General features: G+C 43.4%; 1 protein-coding gene and 1 pseudogene across 1 annotated transcript; both read right to left on the bottom strand.

Moving 5' to 3' along the window:
• Nucleotides 1–682: 682 nt before the first annotated feature.
• TIGIT (T cell immunoreceptor with Ig and ITIM domains) lies at nt 683–16,026 on the bottom strand. The gene is made up of 5 exons (XM_065942228.1): nt 15,963–16,026; nt 14,378–14,707; nt 12,661–12,767; nt 8,832–8,834; nt 683–941 (listed from the first exon to the last, which is right to left on the bottom strand). The coding sequence occupies exons 1-5, from the start codon at nt 16,024–16,026 to the stop codon at nt 711–713; spliced, it is 735 nt and encodes a 244-aa protein (XP_065798300.1). The 3' UTR covers nt 683–710.
• Nucleotides 16,027–16,588: 562 nt separating this feature from the next.
• LOC136173872 (small nucleolar RNA SNORD116) lies at nt 16,589–16,676 on the bottom strand (annotated as a pseudogene).
• Nucleotides 16,677–26,195: the final 9,519 nt, after the last annotated feature.

The following is a 26,195-nucleotide window of genomic DNA, read 5'->3' as shown; positions in this document are numbered from 1 at the left end:
TTACTCATCCTTCAATCTGCACAGAAGCAGGTACATGTGTGCTAAGTCGCTCAGACATGTTCAACTCTTTGGGACCCTATGGACTGTAGTGTGCCAGGCTCCTCTGTCCATGGGGATTCTCCAGGCAAGAATACTAGAGTGTGTTGCCATGCCCTCCTCCAGAGCATCTTCCCAACCCAGGGATCAAACCCACGTCTTTTACATCTCTTGTACTGGCAGGTGAGTTCTTTACCACTAGCACCATCTGGGAAGCCCAATAGAAGCTGGTAGCATGCCTCCAGTGTGTGAACGTTGATGAAAATGACAGTGACAAAAGAAATGAGGTTTCTCTGCAGTCACCCCACCACCATCACACTCCACAAAGCCCTATAGCCCTAAGCCCTGCCCAGTGCTTTCAGAGGGGATGCAGATCTCAGCCACAGGATCTGCTCCCACTGCCAAATTCAGAACCAGGTCAGGTCTTTGTTCGGTTTTCTAACTTCGCATTTGTAATCAAACACAAGCTCCTCACCGGGGTCTGCACCATGGAACTGGAGGGACCGGTAGAGGAAACATAGACACAGAGGAGGATGACATGCATTCACTTGACAGAACGCACACGCACACACATGCAGACACATACATACACACAGAGCAGTGACGTGCAGATGCCAATACGTCCATCTGTGACGACAAAGGCCGGACTGGGTCTGCTGGAGGATGCCCGGGCGCTAACCCGACTCGGTAGGGAAGCTGAAGCTGGCCAGGCTTCTGTAGCTCAGGACGTTGAAGTACTCGTGTGGCTCGGCCTCGGCGTGGTCCTCTCCGCCCGCGTCCCCGCACAGGCCGGCATCTGCCTGCACACAGCTGCCGGGAGAGGACCCGACCCTGGGCCTGGACGCCTCGGGTTCAGACCGCCTCTTCGCAAGGTCACCTTCCGCAGAACGGATTCTGAGAGATTTCTTCCCAAAATACAAACAAACAAAAAAACCCACAAAGTGAATATGTGGGGATATCATTCAAAAGTGACTCTCCAACGGGATCCAGTAATAATTATCTCTGCCTTTCTTACACACACACACACACACACACACACACACACATTGTGTTCTTATCAACACCAGTTCCTTAACCCTCAATTTCTTGACCCCCTCCTGGCCAGCTTTCAGCTCCAGCCGCTCCACTGAAAGGCTCCAGGCTCCCCCACATTCTTCTTCCGGTCGGCTGAGCTGGGGAGGCGGCTTCCGGGCCGTCTGTCACCGCTCCCTGGCTGCCTCTGACACTGCTGACCGCTTGCTTCCCTCTGAGATGTTCGCCTTCCTTGCTTCACTGCTCCCATGGCATCACTCTCTCTTGCTTCTCCACCCCCTCCTGAGAAGTCTCCCACCTCCTTTCTTAGCTGAGCTTGCTCTTTTTCTTTTTTTGCTTACACTTCATCTCCCCAGATAAAGACGTTTTTCCAGGCTTCCGCCTCTGATCTGTCATACCCAACACTCTCTCTTCCTCTGTACAGCAGCTCAACAATTTATCCTTATGTACATCTCCACCCACCCTCTGAGGATCCCCACATCCCTATCCAAACTAGCCCAGGCTTCTGCCCTGAGCTCCAGACACAGAGGTCCAGCCTCACCCCTCACCACTGGCACACAGCAAGCTGTCCTGATTTATGATACCAGACAACCAGAAACCTGGAGGCTAATACTAAACTCCAATGGGTCGGGACTTTCCTGGCAGTCCAGTGGTTGAGATTCCTGTGCTTCCAAAGCAGGGGATGCTGATTTCCATCCCTGGATGGGGAATTAAGATCCTACATGCTGTGCAGTGTGGCCAAAACATAAATAAATAAGTAAATATCAGAGCTTGGGCTTCCCAGGTGGTTCAATGGGTAAAAGAATCTGCCTGCCAATGCAAGAGATGCAGGTTCGATCTCTAGGTCACAATGATTCCCTGGAGGAGGAAATAGCAATACTCCAGTATTCTTGCCTGAAAAATCCCATGGACAGAGGAAACTGGCAGGCTACAGTCCATAGGGTTGCAAAGAGCCAGACACGAATGAGCATGCACACAAATATCAGAGCCTAATAAATAACTTTTAAAAAAATTCCAGTGGGCCATAAAAGAAAGTAGCTCTGAAATTGAGCCCCTCTTTTTTCATCCACTTCCATGTCTCACCTCTCACCTGTACTTCCAGACTCACCACTCTCTAGATTCCCTCTAACCTCGGTTCCAAGTTCCACACGGCCACCATCCTTCAAAAGTGGAAGTTGGATCCTGCTATGCTTCTGCCCTAAAACTCATCAATGACCCCTGGTGTCTATGGGCAGGTGCTTAACCACCTATAAATGCCACAGGTGGACTTCAAACCCCTTGAGCTGTATTAACAACGTTGTGTAAAGTGCATTTTTCTGGGAAGAAAGTCCACAGTTTCACCATATGCCCCACAGGAGACTGTGAGTAATGCGCCCCAAAATGCCTTTTGTGATCTAGTCATACTTGCCTTCCCAGCTTCATTTCCTGCAGTGCTTCCCTAACCAACACTCCAAGTTCAAGTATAGGGCCTGGGTGCTAAAGAGGCACCATTTATTGAGAATCTGCTATGAGCACCAAGTGGGCTAGCTTCTTTATGTCATCTCAGCAACAACCTATTGAAGTTTCTACCTTTGAGTGAGCTGATAGGCTCAGACAGGTGAAATCTCAGTTCTGACTTGAGCTTGTCTGACTCTGAGCCATGCTTTTCTTAGCCAAACTGCCTCTCATCTCGCAGTTTCCAAATGCCATGCACTGCTTCCTGCCTCTCCAATTGGGTATATGTTACCCCTACTGTCTGTTCCCCACTGTTCCCTGAAAAGTTATTTGCTCCTTCCTCCAGACTCGGCTCTACAGCATGCTGTTCAGGAAGACATCTTTGATCCTTCCAGCAGAGTTACATCCTTCCTGTGTGTTCCACTATGGTCCTGGGTGTTCTCTGTTGTAACCTTTGATGCTGTCTATAATTGTTTACCCTTCTGTCTCTTTAGACCCCAAACTGTGAGCTCTCCTGAGGGAAGGATCTGTGCTGTGTTCCTCTTGGTAACCTCAGAGCCCATAATAGATGCTCATTGTATGTCTTAGGACTAAAACATACACACACACACACACACACACACACACATACACATACAACACTCTCTCTTTCTTCTCGCCCACCCCACTAGCCCTAAATCCAAATGAACAAGATTTTTCAAATCAAAATATGGACTCATGGTGAGACAGGTACATATGTACTTATGAGGCAAGAGGACAGACAGTGAAATCTCTTTGGGAAAATCAAGGATGTGAAATTAGCCATCACATCCCCATGATAGTATCACAGGTGAGGGTCGTGCTTAGAGGCAAAAAAAATCAAATAGCAGGCACAAGCGGGGTGGCACAAGAAATGCCTGATGGCATGCCATGCATAGGTGACAGTCTCTCAGCCTTCACAGATGCTGCTCTAAAGCAGGTCACCCAGACCCACCATAGATCCAAATGACACAATTACAAAGAGCTGCAAACAGGCTTGGAAAATAACAATGAACACAAACCACATTTCATTCTGTCCACCTCACTGCTTCAAAAATAAGAGAACCGTCTTCACTACTGGCTAGTGTCAAGCTCAACAGGACACAAGTAGATGCAGAGAGGCTGAATGGGAGGGTGGGTTGCACGGATGGGCACCTTGAACACATATCAAAAATTAGGAGCAGGGTCACACTGCTGGCCCTGAGGAGTGGGTCCTACAGACTGTTTCATTCACTCCTTTTCAGTAGGAGTGGCTGCACCTTAATGTGGGTGTGAAGGAATGGGTGGTTATTGTAGGTCATGTGATGCTGTGCTTAAAAGGAGTCCTATATCCCTTAATGCAACTCTATCCATTTAAAAAAATACTGATACCCAGTTCTCAAAGAGCTGATTGTGACTTTTCCTGATGGTGTATGTATTCTCCTTCCCATTCTTAGACTGCCTACCCTTGTCTTTAAATCACAGGACTATTTTGGCTCCCAAAATTCCTCTGGGAAATGTAAATATGTCTGAGATGGGTCTCTCAGCTGGTCTGTTTTCATTCCATCCTGTGTTGGGAACCCTACATAATCAGCATAGAAAACAAGTCTGGGATTAATGCACTGATGTTGTTCTAAAGGACCAAAGGGAGCTATGGAGATTGCAGGACACACTGTCCTCTTGGGGAACATAAGTACAGTTGGCAGTCAATGTCCTGGAGCTGGACATACTCATCTCTCCTTTCCCTTACACAAGGTCCCCTGGGGGCGCTTTTCCCAATAGTTGGTCATCAAATTTTCATTTACCTCATCAGTCTATGCACTATAACTATTGAGCACCAAGTATTATGAGGTGCTATAGTAAATAAATTTTATAATAATTATAAGAACTTAATAAAGAACAGTTACTAATCCATATCAAGAAAACCGCCAGGTGCCTTACTTGAATTATTAGACTTGAGTTTTTCTACAGCTCTAATAGGGCAGTGCCATAATTATTATTCCCATTTTACAGATTAAGAAACCGAGGGTCAGCAAAGTTAGGTGGCCGAGCTACTCAAGTGGTAGACCTAGGATCCAAAACCTAGGTCTGTCTGATTTCAAAGCCCAAACTCCTAAATAATGCAACCTATTGGCTCTCAGGGTCTGTAGGAAATGCAGCTGGTGTTCTGCTCAGATCGCCTTCTCACCCAACCAGTATTCCCACTCCCCAGACACTGCTATCATGGACCCATATGGAATAGTAAGAAGCATATATTGGTCTCTACCCCCAGTTCATGTTAATATTTGGTCTTCATTAAATCCCAGTTCCTGACCCTAATATTTCCCAAGTGATGGGAATGTCATACACAAGGCTCCTAAATCCCTTGGAATATTCTGGATGACAGGAGTGTCTTTTGTTCCAAGAAGGTGACTTTTGGTGTGCTCTCACATGGAGGCTGGTCACCAGAATGACCAAGCCATGAGGAGAAGCTCGGAACTTCTGGTCCTAACCCCTATTCTCCAGGGAGTGGAGGGGACTGGAAAATGAGTTAATAACCAATCATGCCTGTGTGATGAGGTCTCCATTAAAAACCCCAACAGTATGGGATTGGAGAGTTTCTGGGTTGCTGAATACATCCACACTCTTGGAGGGCAACACACCCAGCTCCATGAGGACAGAAGCTCCTGTGCTTGGGACCTTTTGAGACCCCATCCCATGTATTTCCTTCATTTGGCTCTTCATCTGTATCCTCTATCAAATTCTTTATTGTATAATAAATTGGTCCATGTAAGTGTTCCCTTGAGTTCTGTGAGCCATCTTAGCAAATTATCAAATCCAAGGAGGGGACTGTGGAAACCTCAGTTTACAACAGTCAGACTTCCCTGGTGGCTCAGATGGTAAACAATCTGCCTGCAATGTGGAAGACCTGGGTTTGATTCCTGGGTGGGGAAGATCTCCTGGAGGAAGGCATGGAAACCCACTCCAGTATTCTTGCTGGAGAATCCCCATGGACAATGAACATAGCAGGCTATAGTCCATGGGGTTGCACAGAGTCAGACGTGACTGAAGTGACTAAGCCGCAGCAGCGGTCAAAGGCACAGGTGACAACCTGGGACTTGCAACTGACATCTGAAGTGAGGGCTGTCTTGGAGGACTGAGCCCTAACTTCTGGGACCCGATGTTAACTACTGATAGATACTGTCAGAACTGGATTGCTTATAGGACGTTCAGATAATGTGGCAGAATTGGTCAGTGTGGGAACATCTGGTGGCAGAAGTGTTCTGTGCACTGCTAAGAGTAGAGAAGAGGAAAGGACAGCGTTTTTCCAAATGGTGGTGGTGATTTATTCGCTAAGACATGTCTGACTCTTGCAACCCCATGGACTGTAGCCTGCCAGCCTCCTCTGTCCATGGGATTCTCCAAGCAATAATACTAGAGTGGATTGCCATTTCCTTCTCCAGGGGATCTTCCCGACCCAGGAATCGAACTCAGGTCTCCTGCATTACAGGCAGATTACTAACTGAGCTTCGAGGGAAGCCCATTTTTCCCAATACAACTTACTAAGTCAGGAATTGGCAAACTAAGACCCACAGGTCAAATCTGGGGCACCACAGGCTTTTGCACTGCCTATGGGCTAAAAGTGGATTTTATATTTTTAAGTGGTTCAAAAAATTCAAAAGAATAATATCTCATTAAACATGAAAATTATATAAAATTTAAATTTCAGTGTTTATAAATAAAGATTTATTGAAACATGGCCAACTCACTTATTTACATATTATCTGTGGTCCTTTCACCATAGGATGGCACTGTTGAATTGTTGCAGCAGAGACTGGAAGGCCCACAAAAGCTAAAAGATTCTGGCCCTTTACAAAGAAACTTTGCCAATCTCTGTACTACATAATTTTGAAACTTCAACAGCTGCTTATGTTTCTGGAGAAGATCCAGAGGACACCCTTTTCCTAAAGTGGAAAGGAATGTGCTAATGAAGAAACCACCAGCATCACTGAGGGACTCAGAGGTAGCTCTCCTCTGTATGCTGGGGTTGAAGTAGGTGATGATGTATAGATCTGGATCCCCAGCAGCAACAGGGATGAGGAGATCCCCCAAATAATATAGGGGCAGATGGCAGCACGTAAGAAACAAAGTGGATGTAATTACTGCAATGGCAGCCAAGGAAACCTGGCCCATAGCAGTACTAAGATGGCTAATAAAGCCCAGTGGTCCCAGGAGAAATATAGATGGACAGCTGACAAGTGTATTGCTTAAACGTATAATCAAGAGTTCAAGGATACATGAGAGAAGATTGAAGTGTAGAAAGTCAAGATCTATAATAGTCATGGTGTGGATACTGTCTGTTCACCCCTCAACGTCACTCTCCATCCTTCTGTGCCCTCTTCTGTGCCCTAAGGAGACTGAACTACACATGTGTGCTGTGTTGTGTTTAGGTACTCAGTCATATCCGACTCTTTGTGACCCCATGGACTGTAGCCCACTAGTCTCCCCTGCCCATGGGAATTCTCCAGGCAGGAATACTGGAATGGGTTGCCATGCCCTCTCCATGGGCTCTTCCCAACCCAGGGATCGAACCCAGGTCTCTCGCATTGCAGGTGGATTCATACTGACCCAGTGATTTCTCTTGCTCTCTGGCTTCAGTCTGGGTTAAGTCAATGCAAAGCAACAGTAGGAGAATGGAGGGAAGGAGAGTGAGGTGAGGGTATATGTTCCCCAGCATTCTCTCTGCAGGGTGGACTTGAACTGACTGTGATCCTCAATCAAAGATTAAAGTATTTCTCAAGGTGGTCCCCTCCACACAACTCTCTCTTTCCAGGGCCTAGTAATCACCCTTCCTTCCAGGTTTCAGTAATCATTCTCTCTCCTTTCCCCTAAAGATCTCAGGGTGGTAACAATACATTCCTACATGCCCCCTTATGTTTTCCCTCTAAGCTTTCCAATACTTTGTAAATCCCTTTATTAAACTGTCCTCAAACTACTCAGCTTAAGAGTACTATGTTTCTCTGCTGGACCTTAAATACTACAAGGATAAAATGCATTTGAGCAATAAGAGAAAGAAGACAGAAGTCATAGCCAAAGCATAGGAAAAAGCAGAGGAACTGATTTAAACAGGAAGCAGCAGACATGTCAAAGAGGGGGCTGGTGAATAAAACACTTTAGAAGGGGAGCCACAGAATTTGATACCTTACTGGACTCTCTCTTTTCACCTCTTCCCCTTTCCCTTATACACACTTGTCTGGAATACCGACCTGAAAATTAATCAGTCTTAATCATTAACAGGAAAATGTGTTCTTCTGCTTCTGAAGAACCTTCCATATTTCCATGTGCCAGAGCTGCAGAGTACTGGTGACAGCAGAGGACATCTGCTCACCAACTACCATAACAACTCCCTTCCAGCTCATAGATCAATCGTTGTTCTCTTCACCTCTTTCCTCTAGTCAATCACTTTTCTTGCATTCATTTTCCCCTAGAGGTTTCATTTACTAAACCTATCTACTGTGATAGCTAAGACATAAGTGAAAATACTATAAGTCATTAAGTCATTGATTTTTCCAATAGCACTAGCCACATTTCGCTGGATCCCCAGCACCCTGTTCCATGATGCCTACTGAACAACAAGGAATAAGTGGCCACATCCTTATGAACCAAGTCGGTCAGCAATCTAAATGTTTGCCTCATAAACCTAGAAGTGAGGATCTGAACCATAGGACAAGAAATTTTTGTAGGCGAATTGGTGGACCAGGCAGTCATATGTTGGTATTAGACTTTATATAACTTTCACCTATCACATGAGTTTTCCTACCATTTGGAAAATCTCTTTTGCTTCCTCTGGACCAAATCTGCAAAGTCCAACAGGTTCCTGAAGCACTATTAGACCACTGACTGGGGGAGACCAGGCAATTTGTCACTCAGAGGGGAATAAGACTTTGGTTCTGCTACCAAATTCCTTTCCCCATCCTCATTCCAATCTGTTCTCAGTAAAATAAGTTTAGAGTAAGTGCTCCTGGGATTTCTTCCCTGGCAGATCTGAATGAAGACAGAATGTTTGTCAAATGGAACATGTTACCGTTACATCAATACCCTGGTATTGATGATAGGTTACAGAAAGCAAAGTGGGTTTATCTACACAAACTAAGAATTTAAGATGTAAGATATTAGACTGAAAATTCAAGATTAGTCAGTGGTGATAGGCATGAGTATGCACAAAAGTGTAACTCCATAAGCAGAATTAACAGTAGGAAAATATACACAAAGTCTAGACACTTATACAGTATTAAGGCTATTTTAAATATAAATTATCATGACATATAAGTGGAAAAACATTACAATAGCACTTTCTTATTAAGCAATTCTAGTTTGTGCAATTTCATTTCAACTCTTAGGCCTGGAGAGGGAAGCAGCTCTTGAAGATCTTCAGAGGAGTAAGAGGAGAAAAATAGTCAAATAGATGTTAAATAAGAAAGAAGAGAAAATCAAAGGATGGTCCATTTCTAAGAGATATAGAAAGGGAAAAAGAAGACAAGAACTCAAAATAAGCGAGACAGATGGAATCTGAGCCTAAGAACACACAGCTGTGTAAATCTCTCCCTCTGACTGGCAGTGGCCCAGCCAGATTCTGGCTAAATGGCTGATGAGGAATCAGGTAAAGTGGGGCTAGAACTCAAGTTGGGGGTCTTAACCCAATATAGCCCAAGGTACAGAGTGGGTGGGCTGGCTAAATATGTTCTGCTTGTAGTTCAACCTTTGAGGGATTTCCCTGGTGGTCCAGTGATTAAGAATCTGCCTCTCAATGCAGGGGATGTGGATTCAATCCCTGGTTGGGGAACTAGGATCCCACATGCCATGGGACAGCTAAGGCTGTACACAGCAACTACTAAAGCCCACACACCTCAGTTAAAGAGAAGCCTGAGCACCACCCCAACAATAGATCCTGCATGCTGCAACTAAGACCCAACACAGCCAAATAAAATAACTATGGAAAAAAAACAGAGTCAGCCTTTGATTGCAGATAGGAAATGCAATGTCAGAAACAGGAGTTCTGCTTCTGGTAGAACAATGATTACCTATGTTGCTTTGAACCAAACTTTCCATTGAGAACAGCTAGAAAAGCTAAATAATATACTATAAGTGTCTATTTGTAGTCATCCGAAATCTATCAAATCAGTGAGAAATTTTGGGCTAGGGAGCAAAGTCTAGGAGTAGGAAGCCCAGAGAGATGTGTTGAGCATTGAGGGAGATTTTCTTCTAGAGAAATTTCCTGAAAGTCATGGCCAAGAAGCAGATAAACTCCAGGGTTTCTGACTGGAGGGACAAAATTTTGATTTCAGAAATCACTGAGGAGGGAGACTTTGGTAAACACTACAGGCTTTGAGTTAGGATCCCAAAGGGCTACCCTCTACAAGTAAGGAAGTAGCAAAGTTGGGTCCAGCTTTAAATTCTCTCACCACTGATTTAATTAAAGTGACAGGAATGCTAGTGCTTTCATACTAGTCATCAGACAGAGCCAGTGGAATCCTCTCTAGAGGAAGATAATATTACCTAGAGCCTCAATTTATTGCCACAGGTCTTGAAGTAGAAAGTACAGCACTCAATGAAAAATAAACAGTCAAGAAGATAAGACAGATCCAAGAAACAAGCAAAAAGAGAAAATATTAAAAGACCATAGAGAACACAACTAATAGGATTATCAGGCACAGATTTCAAAATAACTGATTAATATTTTCAAAGAATTTAAAACAAGACTAGGAATTTTGGCAGACTGTAAACTATTCAAACAACAAAATAGAGGTTGTGGATCTGAAAAATATGGTAACAGAAATTTAAAACTTAATGGATGGGTTTAACAGAAGATTAGATACATCAAAGAAGATACTTAGTAAACTGGAAGGCACATCCAAAGAAAACATTTGATGAGACAAGTGGATGGAAAATTCCAAAAAGAGGGTAAGGGTTGTGGGAAAAAGTGAAAATGTTGAAACTGTCACCTGTGATTAGAATTCCAGAAGGAAAGGAAAGCAAGGACAGAGAATTAATATGTGAAGAAATAACAGCCAAGAATGATACAAAACTGACAGAAGATATCAAGTAACAAATTAAAAAAGCACTCTGAACCTCAAACAGAATAAATACATAGATGACTATATCCAATTATGTCACCATATATAATTGCTGAAAATCAAAGAGAAGGAAAAAATTTTAAAGAACAAGAAAACAAAAACAAACACTGTCTTTCACAGAACAAAAATAAGACTCCCTTATAATTTCTTAACAGAAATATGGGAAGTCCGAGACAATGGGACAGTATTTTCCATGTGTTGAAAGAAAATAACTGCCAACATAGAATTCTATACCCAGAAAAACAAATGGATCACTTCTAAATTAAGGAAAATTAAGATATTTTCAGACAAACAAAAAGTGAGATTATTCATCTCTAGCATGCCTGCTTACAAGGAAATGCTAAAGGATATTCTTTAGGCAGAAGGAAAACGCTTCTAGTTATAAGAAAGAACATTCATGAAGTGAAGAGCAATAGAAAGGTAAATCTAAACAAACATTGACTCATAAGACAATAATCATTTCCAGGTGGGTGGTTAAAATAGAAAGAGAACTAAAATCCATGACAGTGATAGCAATAAGTTGGGGAGGTAAGAAAAGAGTTAATGTGTTCTAAGGTTCTTGCAAAATCCAAGAGATGATAAAAGTACTGATACACATTAGATACAATAAATCAGAGATCTATTTTATAATCTCTAGAGTAACTACTAAAGAAAAGAAAAAAAGCATAACTACCAAACAGATGTTTTTAATAATAAAAATACTTAATTCAAAAGGCAGCAAGAAAAAGATTAGGGAAGAAGACAGGCAAAACAAACATGAAGAGAATAAGGTGGTAGATTGAAACCCATACGTGTCAGGAATAACAGCACCAGGTACCAGTCCAGAGAATAAAGCAGGCTGTAGAGTTGGGTTGTTAACTGAGTACAGTCAGAGTTGGAGGGAAAGTAAGGTAGGCTGGGGAGGAGGATCTGGAATGAGGTGGAAAACAGTGTTAGGAATCACAGGCTTGTACTCCCCAAAATGTTTGTTTAGTAACTTAAATTAAGGCAACCTTGGATGGCTTAAAAGACCCAAGAGGGAAGATAAAAAGGAGTGGGAATTCTTTCTTTCATCCAAATCAGTAGCTTCCGAGGTGGCACTAGTGATAAAGAACCCACCTGCCAATGCAGGAGTTGCAGGAGACTTGGGTTGATCCCTGGGCCAGGAAGATCCCCTGGAAGAGGGCATGGCAACCCACTCCAGTATTCTTGCTGAGAGAACCCCATGGACAGGGGAGTCTGGCAGCCTACAGTCCAAAGGGTCGGAAAGAGTCAGACACGACTGAAATGACATAGCACGCACGCACACAATAGTAGCTGCCAGTTACCACACAAGGACATGAATATATGAAGAAAATATATTTCTTCATTGTTTATAAAGCTTCCACGTGTAATATGCTACCTGTTCATCACAATTCTGGGACATAGAGTAAGCAGAATCATAATCCCTATTTTACATATGAAGAAATGGAGACCCAAAAGATGAAACAACAACCCTATCATCACACATTCCATGCTGAGAATAGAAATTTCCAATTTCCCAAATACTCTCTTAGCCACATGACCTCTTAAGCAAGTATAATGGACGATTTACAACCTACTGATCTTGCCATGCACCTTTTGCCCCTAAATTTTTGGAGTGTTGATTTTTCATCCTGCAGAAGTGCTAGGTAACCAGCACTAGTGACTAGCTATTAAAATTTAAGGAGCTAATGTTCAAAAACCCCTGGCACAGAGCAGATGCCCAAGATGCATCAAGCTCACAGTAGATAAATCGGACTCTCAGAGGAGTAGCTTAAGGGCCAGGCAGAAGCCAGGAATTATAGGCGACAGCATGATGTGGAGGATACAGGTCCAAACTTTCAGGAGCTCCTAGACGAGGGAAAGGGACAAAGAACACAAACAATGCCACTGAAAGGCAGAGAAAGTACCGTGGTAAAAGGCATAGAGAGCAGTGTGGGGGGAATCACATCTAGACAGCAAGGGGACAGGAAAGGACCAGGGATGGGATAGGATGGGTGGTAGGGATGGGATGGCCAGGACTGAGAGGTACAGCCAGACTCATTACCTTTCTGGCCAATGTGGCCACCACAATGACTGCTGTGCAGATGACCACCAGCACTGCGGCCATGGCTCCAAGCAATGGGATCTGGAATTCAGCGCTGTACTCAGCCACTAGAGGGAAGACAAAACTAAGGTGAGTGGGAAGAAGCCAGAAGCAAAGGACAACCATTGTCCAGGGAAACCTCAGTGTCCGGGCACCAGGGGTGGGGATTGGCCAGGCTTTTCTCAAATCACAGGACTGGAGTCTTCAAACCCAGCTCTTTGGACAGCAGAGCATCTGCCCAGCCCATCACAAAATGAGTAACTGATCCCTCCAGGGCTGTGCCTCACGCATTTGACATCACAGCAGACCATTTTTAACACTCCCTTCTTCTGTTCCACAAAATCACTTTCAGTAATAGTCACAAAGTGAAACAAATAACATTCAGTAAAAAACAAGTGAATACTTTCTTTTTATTAAACTTTGTGTTTATAATCAATTTGATATTTTGAAAAGTTTAATTAAAAAGTAAAATTAATATTAAAGTACAAAGAAGAAAAAAAGATATATAACCTTTTCCACACCATTGATTGCAGCAGACAGCAGCTCTGAGGGTATAGTGGAACCTGAGGTTGAGTGGAACCTGAAAACCTGTATTAAAATCAGCTGTACCACTCTGATACCACGGCCAGGCTCACCTTCTTCCTCCACCCTATAGTCATATGGGGATTGGGGGATCCTATTAATAGCTAACACTGACCTCATACTTGCCACATTCCAGGTGCTATTCTAAGGGCATTTCCTTTTAGTCAGTAATCCAATCCTATGTTCACACCTCATAAGGTCTTACATCTTCTCCTCATTTCACAGTTGAGAAAAACGAGGCACAGAGAAGCCCAATAATCTTGTGTCTGAGGTCACAGCAACACTAGGATTTGGACCCAGGCCATCTGAGCCCATCATCACTTTTCTATCCTGTCCCTCAGCCATGAGAACAGTCATTTTCCCCCCTCCAAAGAGGTTTAAGTGTTCAGGTGGATAATGAAGGCGAGAGCATTTTGGGAAACCATCAAGTACTAAAGAAATATAACTTGTACATTTACACTTAGCACACACTGAGTTCTAATCCTTTATAAAAGGAGAGGTTAAATCTAATTGGCATGATCACTGCTAAAGTAATTAATGTGATCCTTTCTCAAATGGGTTCTTCCCAGGTGGTGCAGCAATAACGAATCCACCTGCCAATGCAGGAGACACAGGAGACTCAGGTTCAATCCCTGGATCAGGAAGATGCCCTGGAGTAGGAAATGGCAACCCACTCCAGTATTCTTGCCTAGGAAACCCCATGAACAGAGGAGCCTAGTGGGCTACAGTCCATAGAGTTATAAAGAGTTGGACATGACTGAGTGACTGAGCGTGTACACGCTTCTCAAATGACCTGAACAACCGGTCTTCCTAACAAAAACACATAAGATGTGCTTTTACCCAAACAGATACCATTTACCCAAATGGTCAGTCATGGCTGACCATTCAAACTATCGAGAGTGCTTCTAGAATCTAACATACACTGCTCTGCCCCTAGAGGCTCTGACTGAACTGATCTGGGATGGGGTGCCAGCTTCCATACCATTTGAAAGCTCCCTGGTGATGTGAATGTGAACCAGGGTTGGGAGGTCTTGCTCTGCAGTGTTTCAATCATCGAGCATGAGGATCCTCAGCCACCTGGCCCCAGAGAACATACCTGAGTGTCGTAGGACTTTCAGAAAGATTGCCCCTTTATAAATCCCGTCAGGGTAGGTGTGATAGATGCAGGTGTACTCTCCTGTGTCGTTACTGGTCAGCAACTGGAGGGTGAGGCCCAGATTGGAGTCTGGGACCACTCGCTCCCTGAAGGCAGGATCGATATGCCACCCCAACCTGGCATGATGAATGGCCACAACTTGGTCTTGCTGCTTCCAGTTGACTTGGGTCACTTTGGCAGTGGTGGAGGAGAGATGACATTGTAAGGTGACAGAGCCACCTTCCTCTGCAGAAATGTTCCCCATTGTTACTATTCTGCCTGTCACAGCTCCTAGAGAGGGGGAAAGAAGTATGCATTTTTAGCAGCTGGTCTTGAACCTTTCCATAGAAATCCCAAGGAGTCTTTGAGGCCAAAATTGGTTTTCGGTGTTTTACTTTGGTGTGTTTTTTTTTTTTTTTTAAGATTTTTTTTTTTTTTTTATGTGTACCATTTTTAAAGTCTTTATTGAATCTGTTACAATATTGCTTCTGTTCTATGTTTTGATTTTTTTTGGCCACCAGGCATGTGGGATCTTAGGTCCCCATCTAGGGGTTGAGCCTACACCCCCCTGCACAGGAAGGCAATGTCTTAACCACTGGATCGCCAGGGAAATACCAGAATTGGATTTTGGAATGACAGTCTCTCCAGTTCGCCCAGTTCGTCCTGTCTTTCCCCCATAAAGACCATAATTCCTATACAATGTAGCCAGTTTACCCTCTCAGGACACTCTGCTGGAATGTTATTTCTTGATGACCTCATTGATTTTTTTCCACACGCTTAGGTTGTCTCTCTACCTAGAATATAGGCCCTAGTTGGCCACCACTTCTGTTTCTGATTGTATCTTTCCGCAGCCAGTTCTGCTGTGGGCCCATTATCCTTTGAAATAAGACCTGGTTGTTTTTATTGACTGCCATTTGGGGTGCCTGGAAAATTTTCAGAAAAGTCCTGAAATCTAAAGGAAAGGAAGCTTGGAGAGCAACTCTGTTTCTCCCAGGCAAAACCACCCTCCTCAGCACTGACCCCCCGCAGATGGTTCAGAAAATAACAGGGAAACAAAATTACAACTTTTAAATATTTCTGCCCTCTCAGACACATTTATTTATGATTTTTAATACAGAAGGAAATAGGTTTAACATAGATTCAATCTATAACAGTAGAATATCTGGAATCTGTGACAATGACATTTTTGACCCACAAAAAGCATACTATGTTTTTCTAGAAGTTTCCTCAAGGACAGAAGAAAGGAGGATATAGCAGGAGGGAACTTCTCCCAGCAGACCCATTATTCTTCCTCCTTAGTCCTTTTCTCACCTCCTGCTTCTTTTTCTGGGTCAGTCAGGCAGGCACCCCACAACCCCAAGACCTTCATCTACCACCGAAAACAGAACTGGAGCTCCTTCTCAGAGACAGCGTTTTCTCCCACAAGGGGACACAGGACTCTGAAAACTGTATTTCCTTCCATCAGACGGATGAGGCCTTGGCTCTAGCCTCCCCTTCCCGCCCGCTCTCCCTCCTGTCCTGTCCTGGGCTAGACTTCAGATCTTACCTGAGGCGGAGAGGGGAGCCTGCCTCAGCCCCTGGGCCCAGATCAGGAGGAGACACCACTGCATGCTTCTGCCCCAGGGGGCTGACAGGAAGCAGCTGTGGCCCCTTCTGCCACCGAAACTGGCTGACTGCTGATGGCAGGGTGAAACTGAGCCTCTGAGGAGAGAGGGTCTCGGAAAAACCAAGTTCAGCAAAAACAATGTCAAAGACAGATAAAGCTCGCAACAAGAGCACAAACTGCAATGGGCAAGCCACAAGAAAAACCATGAAGGAAGCATTTTAAAAATAAACAAAAATGTGGTTAGAGGTACACTGGTCTTTGGATTACTATTAGTCAGCCTATAGTTTTCAAGTTCTGTCTCAATGTACTTTTTAAAAAAATCAGTTTTTATCTAACAAGCTCAAAAGCATCTGTGTAATGCCCAAGATCCTGGGGAACCTGTCCCTGCTGGGGTTCACTGGGCTGCCCCGACTTTTTCCCACTAAAGAGTGTGCAATGAGAAGAGAAACTTAAGTTTGTACACTTAAAGACCAGGAACTGCACTTGAAATCTAATGATCGTGGGAGCAAGAGACATTTACTTCAGAAACAAGACAAAAGTCTTTTTTTTTTTTTTTTCAACGTGCTGGACCTCAGTTTCGATGAGGAGACGGTAGTGAGTTCTCACTCATGTTGTTCAGATTTTCCAAGGAAAGACGAAAGTCTTGACCAAACAGAGCAGCTTTCCCTTGAGTGAGGGAAAGAACTAAGATTACCTCTTCTTGAATCTTATTTCTTCGATTTTATTTATTTGGACTGAGATGTTGTTGAATTCAGGCTTAGTCTCTCTGACCCAGTAGAATCAGAGGAGACCAGAAGAGTGAGTTTTCTCGTGAAGGTGACCCCACAACCACTGGGGATGCAGAGGGTGAGCCCCAGTTGCCTGACCCTGGATTGGGATTGGCTGACACTTGCCTGGAGCTCCCAGCTCATCCTCAAGCTCTGCTGTTGGCCCACCCTTCCTTCCTGCTTCCCTCCCCACCCAACACCCCTGCTCCCCTGTCTCTCTGTTCATTCATGTGAAAGTCCCTGAATGCCTGTGAAGCACCAGACTCAAGACTAGGCTCTGGAGATATGAGGGTGGATCATCACAGCCCCCTGCTCTCAGACAGTCCACAGCCAAAGCTTGCTCTCTGGTGAAGCCATGCTCTGGAGAGAGGAGGTGGAGGGTACACATTCACCTGCCTTTGGGGCTCACCACTGCTGCCTTGGACATGCCCCATGGTACTGTCCTAAAAGTCTGCTGCTCCACCAGGGGTGTCATTGGAAGCCTGGTGCTCTGCCCTTCATTCCAGCCTGCACCCTGAGCATCCCACACTGCCCAGACTCCTGTCCTCCTTTTCTCCTGTGGGACACCCCATCTCAAACCAGTTTCCTCCCCTCCCTGGGTACTGCCTACTCCCAAGTCTACACCATGACCCATGTACAACATACACCTCACTCCCCAACCCAGCCCCTTAGACAACACACGCCTAACCAACTACTTTCTGCTCACCCCAATTCAACCTGTCCTTCAAGGCTCACATCAACACATCTCCTCCACTGCCTCTCCATAGTTACAGAGCTGCAGCTGAAGAAGCTAAGAGACCTAATGTAGGTGCAGAGGTTGAACTGGTGGGGCATTTCCAAAACTGGTTGCCAAGGCAGAAGAGCCAAGGGTGGGAGAGCAGCGAGCAGCTGATGGGAATAAAGCACAGAGAGAAGTGGACTCTGGCATTTGGACTATAAAAAACTTAGATTGCTTCTACAGTGGGGATTGGTAGAAGCCACAGAGGCAGGACCTGTCTTATATACAGCTGGCCTTCTGGAACTATGAGTTCAACATGTGCAGGTTCAACCAACCACAGATAGAAAATATTTTTTAAAATTCCGGAAAGTTCCGAAAAGCAATATTTTAACTTGCCTTGCACTGGCAACTATTTGCATAGCATTTACATTGTATCTATGACTAGTCACATAGTATGCTTGCGTGCCAAGTCACTTCAGTTGTATCTGACTCTTTTCAACCCTATGGACTGTAGCTCACCAGGCTCCTCTGTCCATGGGATTTTTTCAGGCAAGAATACTGGGTTGCCATGCCTTCCTCCAGGAGATCACCCCAACTCAGGGAGAGAAACTGTGTCTGTCTCTTGTGTCTCCTGCATTGGTAGGCAGGTTCCTTGCTACTAGCGCCACCTGGGAAGCCCCATTCACATAGCATTCACATGTTATTAAGTATTGTAAGTAATCTAGAAATGGTATAAATTATATGGGAGGTTGTGCCTAGACTATAAGCAAATACTATGCCACTTTATGTAAGAGACTTGAGCACCTGCGTGGTTCCTGGAACCAACAACCCCCATGGATACTGAAAAATGACTATACAATGAGAAATCCAAAGAAACTTAGACTAGGCTAAAGAATTGTTCTTTAAACAATCAGTCCAAAGAGGAGCACAGGCAGTTCTTTTCTGATCAATTGTCCTCTCCAGAGACATTTGAAGGTGGTGACTAACACCCTATGGAATGAAAACTACCTGGGGCCAAAATTCATACTCGTTTGGTGATGTTGTGAAATTACTCAACCTCCTTAAGCTTCAGCTTCCTCATCTATTAACAAAAACAGTAGTGTCCACTCCTCACCCCCACTCTTAGGTTCATTGTGAGGATTCAGTGAACTGATGCCTGGTAAGATATTCGGCACAGTGTTGAACACAGAAGAGATCACTATATCAATGATAGTTTTGCTACAAATATTAACTGAGGAAGAGAAAGGAAGATCAGAGAAGAATAGCCCTGTCTAATTAGAGTATTTTGCCAGGAGCAAAACCCTAGTCTCTGGACTACAAAGCCAGTGTTCTACAAACCTCTTCATTCTGGCTTAGGCATCTGATATCAAATAAAAGGATAAAATGTTACTGCAGAAAAGTAGCCACTGTACCAGTCAAACCCTGAGAAGGCCTTGGAGGAAGGTGAATGATGGAAGAATCTCCCCAGGGAACCTTCCAAATTCCTCTGAAGTCTCCTCCTAGAAAGGTCACTGGCTGCAGCCAGAGCCGAGCACCACAACCACAAGGATCAGGTCTGAACTAACAGTTCCCCAAGCCACCCTGAACCTTTGGGGCCCACTGGCAGTCCCTGCAGCAAAGCACGAACCCCTGTGGTTGTGTGTGTGCTAAGTCGCTTCATTCATGTCTGACTCTTTGCGACCCTATGGACTGTAGCCTGCCAGGCTCCTCTGGGTAAGTTGGGTGCTAACTCATATTTGCACTGAAAGTTCTAAAAGGAGCCACAGTACTTTTTTCCCCTGACTTCTGGGGTTGTGGGTTGGACAGGTGTGGTTAGCCTTGAGGCAGTGAGGTAAGTGGAGGTACTGGGGAAGGGATTCCATTTGCGTGTAAAGGGGGAAGAAGCCCTGGCCTGGAAAGTAAAACTCTCCCCAGGCCCTTCAAATGCTTTCACAGCCCAGGCTTCCCTTTGCCCTATAAGCCTCCCCTGAGCCCACAGCCTACTTCCCAACTCCAGTTGGAAGCCCGTGGCCTGGCAAGGATCACAGCACCACAGGGCTGAGAGTGGTCACACTTTCCACAAGGCCATGTCTTGTACATAGGAAACACAGCCTAGGATTTTCTCGAGGCACAGACCCATCTCTCAGCTGTATCTTTGAACTTCAGACTCTCCGAAGTCTTCCTTCCGGCTCAGAAGGGATGCAGAAGCCTGAAGGATATCATGACTGTCTTCTCCCCACTCTCCCCAGCCTCTTACCAAGTGCAACATCCAGCAGCTGCAGAGGCGGGGGCCTCCCCGGCCAAGCGCTCCCACTCTCTGCCTCACAGGCTAGCACCTCCTGCTGTGGGCTATACTGTGGCTGGAGGGTCTACAGAGAGCTGAGAAAGCAGGAGACAGGAAACAGGGGAGATAAGGGGACACAGCCACCCCAGGTACCCAGAAGAGCCTGCCCTGCATCCCCCTCAGCCCCACCCTGGGTACCCAGAAAAGCCTGCCCTGCATCCCCCTCAGCCCCACCCTCCCTTTGCCACCAAAGGTTATTTTACTCGACATGAAAGGAATATCTCTGACCTCACGGTCTTTAATAATTCTGTGAGCCACGAGGTTTGTGGGCAGCAACCATCTCGGAACAAATGCAGATAGGAGGAACTCAGGAGTGAGATTGCTGTTGTTTGTCCAAGTCCCCTTGGGTGAGGTGACCCTGAGGACCTCCCCAACAAAGGCTGCCAAGGAGGTTCATGGATTATGGGAAATTCCCTTTACCTTCCCAGCTGTGAAAATAGGACAGAGACTCCCAGGAGAGGCTGGAATGCAATCAGAAGAAAAGTCTTGGGAGGAAGCAGCTGATCTTCTATCCTCAACTTAGGCCTTTCCGGTAGCCTCTCTCACAGCCCTCCCACCCACGGACATCACTCCCCTCACATCCTCCCCCATCCTGGATGTAATTTTCTTATCAGTCATCCCCTAGCCCTGTCTCCCACGGGAAAGATGTCCTCTATTCCTGGAAACTTACTTCCTAATTCCTACTACCTGCATCCCTCAGCATCCAGGACAAGGAGGACTGTGATAGAAATACATGTGAATGTGTGGTTCAAGGAACATCTCAACAGTCAAGCATCCTCACTCCACCATCAAAACAATGCCAGACCAAGATGGTTTCACAGGGGGACTATAACAAACCTGTAAAGAGAGGATAATTCCAATGCTACTTAAAATATACAGACATAAAACATAAAGGAAGACTTCCAAATTTGTTTTATGAAGTGAATTTCAAGTTATTATAAAAATGATTAAGATTGCTCACAATAAAAGAAAATCAGATCCTAATCTCTTACCAATAGTGTGGGGAAAATTCTACATAAAATATTGTCACACAGATGCCAATAGCAAATTAATGAAATACATAATCACCAGTTAGAGTTTATTGCAGGGTGAATAAATATGTATGTGAATCATACAAGGATGATTCAGTAGTAGGAAATCTTTCAATATTAATATTAAATACAAGCTCTACATAGGAAAAACATATGGTCATTTCCTGACATTAAAAAGAAAATTCAATCCCTATGACTGGCTGGAAAAACAAACCAGTCAGTAAAATAAAAATTAATTTTTTCTTAACAATTACACACACACACACACCAGCCCCAGAGTCAACATCTCTTTTGAAGGGAAAATACTAGAGGTGTTCCCAGTAAAGCCAGAAATAAGACAAGAATACTCAATATTGCCACAGCTAGTCAACAAGTTATCAGAAGTATTAGCAAATGCAATTAAGAGAAGCAGTTAGAGGAGTAAGACTTAGAAATAAAGATATAAAACTATTTTTAGTTATGTTATCATAGCAAGAGACTCAATGGGGGGAATATCACAAACAATAGAATTCTGTAAGATTGGCAGGATATAGAATTAATATAAATTAAAAAGTAGTCTTCCTATATACAATCATTAACTAGTTAGAAAATATTTTGGAAGAGAAATCTCACAATAACAGCAAAAATAAAATACTTAGAAATAAATTTAGCAAGAAGTGTGCAAAAATCATACTAAAAATCTTTACTCCAATGTATCAGGTAGCCAAATACATTTTTAAATGGAACCATGTGTGTGTGCGTGCGCTTAGTCGCTCAGTTGTGTCTGACTCTTTACATGGACTGTAGCCTGCCAGGCTCCTCTGTCCATGGGGATTCTCCAGGCAAGAAAACAGGAATGGGTTGCCATACCCTTCTCCAGGGGATCTTCCCAACCCAAGGATCGAACCCAGGTCTCTCACATTGCAGGCAGATTCTTTACTGTTTGAGCCACCAGGGAAACCCATCATACTGGAGCAGGTAGCCAGTCCCTGGGGATCTTCCCCAGCCAGGAATTAACTGGGGTCTCCTGCATTGCAGGCTGATTCTTCTTCTTTTTTTTTTTAATTTTAATTGGAGGAGGAGGGGGGTTCAGGATGGGGAACACATGTATACCCATGGCTGATTCATGTCAATGTATGACAAAAACCACTACAATATTTCAGGCTGATTCTTTACTGGCTGAGCTCCCAGGGAAGCTCCAAATGAAACCATACAAATACTGAAAGAAAATATGGGTACATTCCTTTAAAACCTAAAAGTTGGGAAAACTTTTTAAACTGTGATCAAAATCTGGAATCAACAAAAGCAACTGGTGAGGAATTTGACTACATAAAGATTATTTTTTAAAGAGTCTTTTGCATTTAAAAAAATCATAAAGGTCAAAAGACAACTGACAAATTAGGAAAGAATATTGGAACTTATTTCACAACCAAATGATTCATTTCCTTAACATAAAGCATTTCTAGAAATCAATATGAAAAAGACCAAAATTCATGAACTGAAAGTTCTTAGAAAAAAAAATACAATATCCCTTAAACATTTGAAAAATTCACTCTACTCAATAAAGAGAGAGATACATTAAGACTATATCGTGATATCATTTCTAACCCACCAAATTGCCAAAAATCAAAATTTTAACAATATATTCTATTGGTAAGGCTGTGGGGAAACAAATAATGTCATATGTTATTGTTAGGAGTAAAAAAATCATACAACTCCTTTGCAGGAGAATTGGTCCCTAGCTATCAAGATCACAGCACTGTTTACTCTTTGGGCCAGGAATTCCACTTCTAGAAATGTATTCTGAAGACCTAATTGCCTAAATTGGAAATGACATGTGCACAATGTTATTCATCGAGGCATAATTCACTAGCAAAAACAAACAAACAAACAAAAACATGTAACAATCCAAACATCCATAAATAGTTTCCTGGCTGAATAAACTGATACCCAAGTCCCTTATTAAATAAACTAGGGTACTGCCACATAATGGAGAACTGGGTAAACATAGAAAGAGTAAGTACAATCTCAATGTATGGATATGGAGTGATCTCGAGGAGACTTTGTTAAATGAGAAAGTGTGGAGCCAGTGTGTTAGTGTGGAGCCTTTGTGGAATGGGGCAAAAGGAGCAAGAAGATGAGTAAAAATTTGCCTATATCTTTAATAAGAAACACTAAGAATTGACCAAAATTAATTTTAAAACTTGATTACCATTAGGTGGTCAGAGAAGGTATAGGAAGGGGGGGAATTGGAATGGAAAAGAAACTTCTTGGAATATAGCTTTGAACTTCTAAGACATATGAGTGCTTTACATATTCAAATGTTTCATATTATATAAAAATTAAAAAGAAAAAATCCCTAAAAATCAAAGGGAAAAAAGCAACAAATTAATCTAATCAAATTTAAAATGAATAACACAATCACACAGAGAAAATAATCAACCCTGTTTAAAACTTAGCACTTTGTATCTACTCACTGGAATATATTCTAGGATAAAAACATAGTATTATAGTCCTTCCATTGTATTATAATTTTGAAATAATGATGCAACAACAAAGTTGTTACATTAATATTGTTAGAAGCCAAGTTTCTCAGTGTAAGAGAAAACAGAAGTATAAATTCAAACAATTAAGTAAAACCTAGGAGGTTAAATTCGAAAATTTGATCAATATAAAGCCACAAATTATATATATATATAATATATATATTATATATATACAGGGGAGCCTGGTCGGCTATAGTCCATAGGGTCACAAAGACACGACTGAAGCAACTTAGCACCTAAGCACACACACACATATAAATATAAAATCTAGTGTGGCCCATTGAAAGAGCCCCAAAACAACAATATTCCAGGAGTAATGGGTATCCCTAGAGGCAGAATGCTTTCTAAAACCATTCTGCATTTGAGGGACCAGGGCTTCTGGGAGAAACTTCTGACTCCAAGTTTGTATCAAGGAGTATACAAGACAAGCCCGGGACATTTCACTCTTTCAAAGATTAATGGAGTCATGTCAAGAAGACCAGACCAATTTGCAGGGGCTGCAAATGGCCAAAGCTGGGCTCATTAGAGTGTGACAAAGAAAAATGGCTACAAGAATATTTTAAAGGCCATAGATCCATAAATGATACTCCAAAAACAGAAAATTCTAAACAAAGCAAGCCTCATTTGTCACTATTGGAGGTAGTTACCACACCAACTCCTTGTTCTAAAAATTGGCAATTCAAGTTGACAGGATTTATCCTGTCTTTCTGTTTGGAATTGTATTTAAGGATAACTAAATGGCCCAGTTGGCTTCCTAGGTGGTTCAGCAGTAAAGAAACCACCTGCAATGCAGGACTTGCAGGAGATGCAGGTTCGACCCCTGGGTTGGAAAGGTCCCCTAGAGAAAGAAATGGCTACCTACTCCAGTATTTTTGCCTGGAAATCCCCATGGACAAAGGAGCCTGGCAGGCTACAGCCCATGGGTGTCCCAAAGAGTCGGACACAATTGAGCAACTAACCAATAACAGCAAAAAATAGCCCAGTTGATGAGAGAAAGCCCTTGTATACAGAATAATTCTAGCCAATAAATAGAGAATAAATTTCGTCAACCCTAATGGAATAGTTGATTCAGTTATGGATCTCTGATGGAAATGAAAACCATTAGGTGAAATGTGATGGCAAAGCAGATGTTCCAAGGTGCTAAGGTAGACTCACAGATTGCTTTCTGGTCACAAGGGAGAAAGTGCAACAGCTCAAGGGAGGGTTTAAGCTATCCCCACTTTTTTCCCAGTGACTAATCTAAACACCATTCAAACTTGAACAGCCAGACATATTGGGCAATCTAATAGGACCCAAAATTAAGTGTACCTGTCATCCATGAAATATTCATTCCCAAAATGTTTGTTGTTGTTGTTCAGTCACTCAGTCATGTCCGACTCTTTGTGACCCCATGGACTGCAGCATGACAGGCTTCCCTGTCCTTCACTCTCTCTCAGAGTTTGCTCAAATTCATGTCCATTAAGTCAATGACACCATCCAACTATCTCATCCTCTGTTGTCCCCTTCTCCTCCTGCCCTCAATCTTTTCCAGCATCAGGGTCTTTTCCAATGAGTCAGCTCTTCACATCATATGGCCAAAGTACTGGAGCTTCAGCTTCAGCATCAGTCCTTCCAATGAATATTCACAGTTGATTTCCTTGAGAATGGACTGGTTTGATCTCCTTGCAGTTCAAGGGACTTCCAACAGTCTTCTCCAGTACCACAGTTCAAAAGCATCAATGCTTCAACACTCAGCCTTTTATTTTTCATTTATTTTTATTAGTTGGAGGCTAATTACTTCACAACATTGCAGTGGGTTTTGTCATACATTGACATGAATCAGCCATGGAGTTACATGTATTCCCCATCCCGATCCCCCCTCCCACCTCCCTCTCCACCCGATTCCTCTGGGTCTTCCCAGTGCACCAGGCCCAAGCACTTGTCTCATGCATCCCACCTGGGCTGGAGATCTGTTTTACTATAGATAATATACATGCTGTTCTCTCGAAACATCCCACCCTCGCCTTCTCCCACAGAGTCCCAAAGTCTGTTCTGTACATCTGTGTCTCTTTTTCTGTTTTGCATATAGGGTTATCATTACCATCTTTCTAAATTCCATATATATGTGTTAGTATGCTGTAATGTTCTTTATCTTTCTGGCTTACTTCACTCTGTATAATGGGCTCCAGTTTCATCCATCTCATTGGAACTGATTCAAATGAATTCCTTTTTAACAGCTGAGTAATATTTCATGGGGTATATGTACCACAGGTTCCTTATCCGTTCGTCTGCTGATGGGCATCTAGGTTGCTTCCATGTCCTAGCTTTTATAAACAGTGCTGCGATGAACATTGGGGTGCATGTGTCTCTTTCAGATCTGATTTCCTCAGTGTGTATGCCCAGAAGTGGGATTGGTGGGTCATATGGCAGTTCTATTTCCAGTTTTTTAAGAAATTTCCACACTGTTCTCCATAGTGGCTGTACTAGTTTGCATTCCCACAAACAGTGTAAGAGGGTTCCCTTTTCTCCACACCTTCTCCAGCATTGATTGCTTGTAGACTTTTGGATAGCAGCCATCCTGACTGGCGTGTAATGGTACCTCATTGAGGTTTTGATTTGCATTTCTCTGATAATGAGTGATGTTGAGCATCTTTTCATGTGTTTGTTAGCCATCTGTATGTCTTCTTTGGAGAAATGTCTGTTTAGTTCTTTGGCCCATTTTTTGATTGGGTCATTTACTTTTCTGGAATTGAGCTTCAGGAGTTGCTTGTATATTTTTGAGATTAATCCTTTGTCTGTTGCTTCATTTGCTATTATTTTCTCCCATTCT

The sequence above is a fragment of the Muntiacus reevesi genome, chromosome 8 (assembly GCF_963930625.1).
Source record: "Muntiacus reevesi chromosome 8, mMunRee1.1, whole genome shotgun sequence".
Taxonomy (NCBI): Eukaryota; Metazoa; Chordata; class Mammalia; order Artiodactyla; family Cervidae; genus Muntiacus; species Muntiacus reevesi.
The sequence above is the reverse complement of the archived record's forward strand: the minus strand, read 5'-3'. Positions and strand labels throughout refer to the sequence as shown.

Bases quoted from the DNA above. Each gene is read 5' to 3' on its own strand.
- TIGIT (XM_065942228.1), bottom strand. From the start codon at position 16,026: ATGCAGTGGTGTCTCCTCCTGATCTGGGCCCAGGGGCTGAGGCAGGCT. The intron at 14,708-15,962 runs GTAAGATCTGAA...CCCCCTCTCTAG, and splicing joins GGCTCCCCTCTCCGCCTCAG to GAGCTGTGACAGGCAGAATA. The intron at 12,768-14,377 runs GTATGTTCTCTG...TCTTCCCTCTAG, and splicing joins GAAAGTCCTACGACACTCAG to TGGCTGAGTACAGCGCTGAA.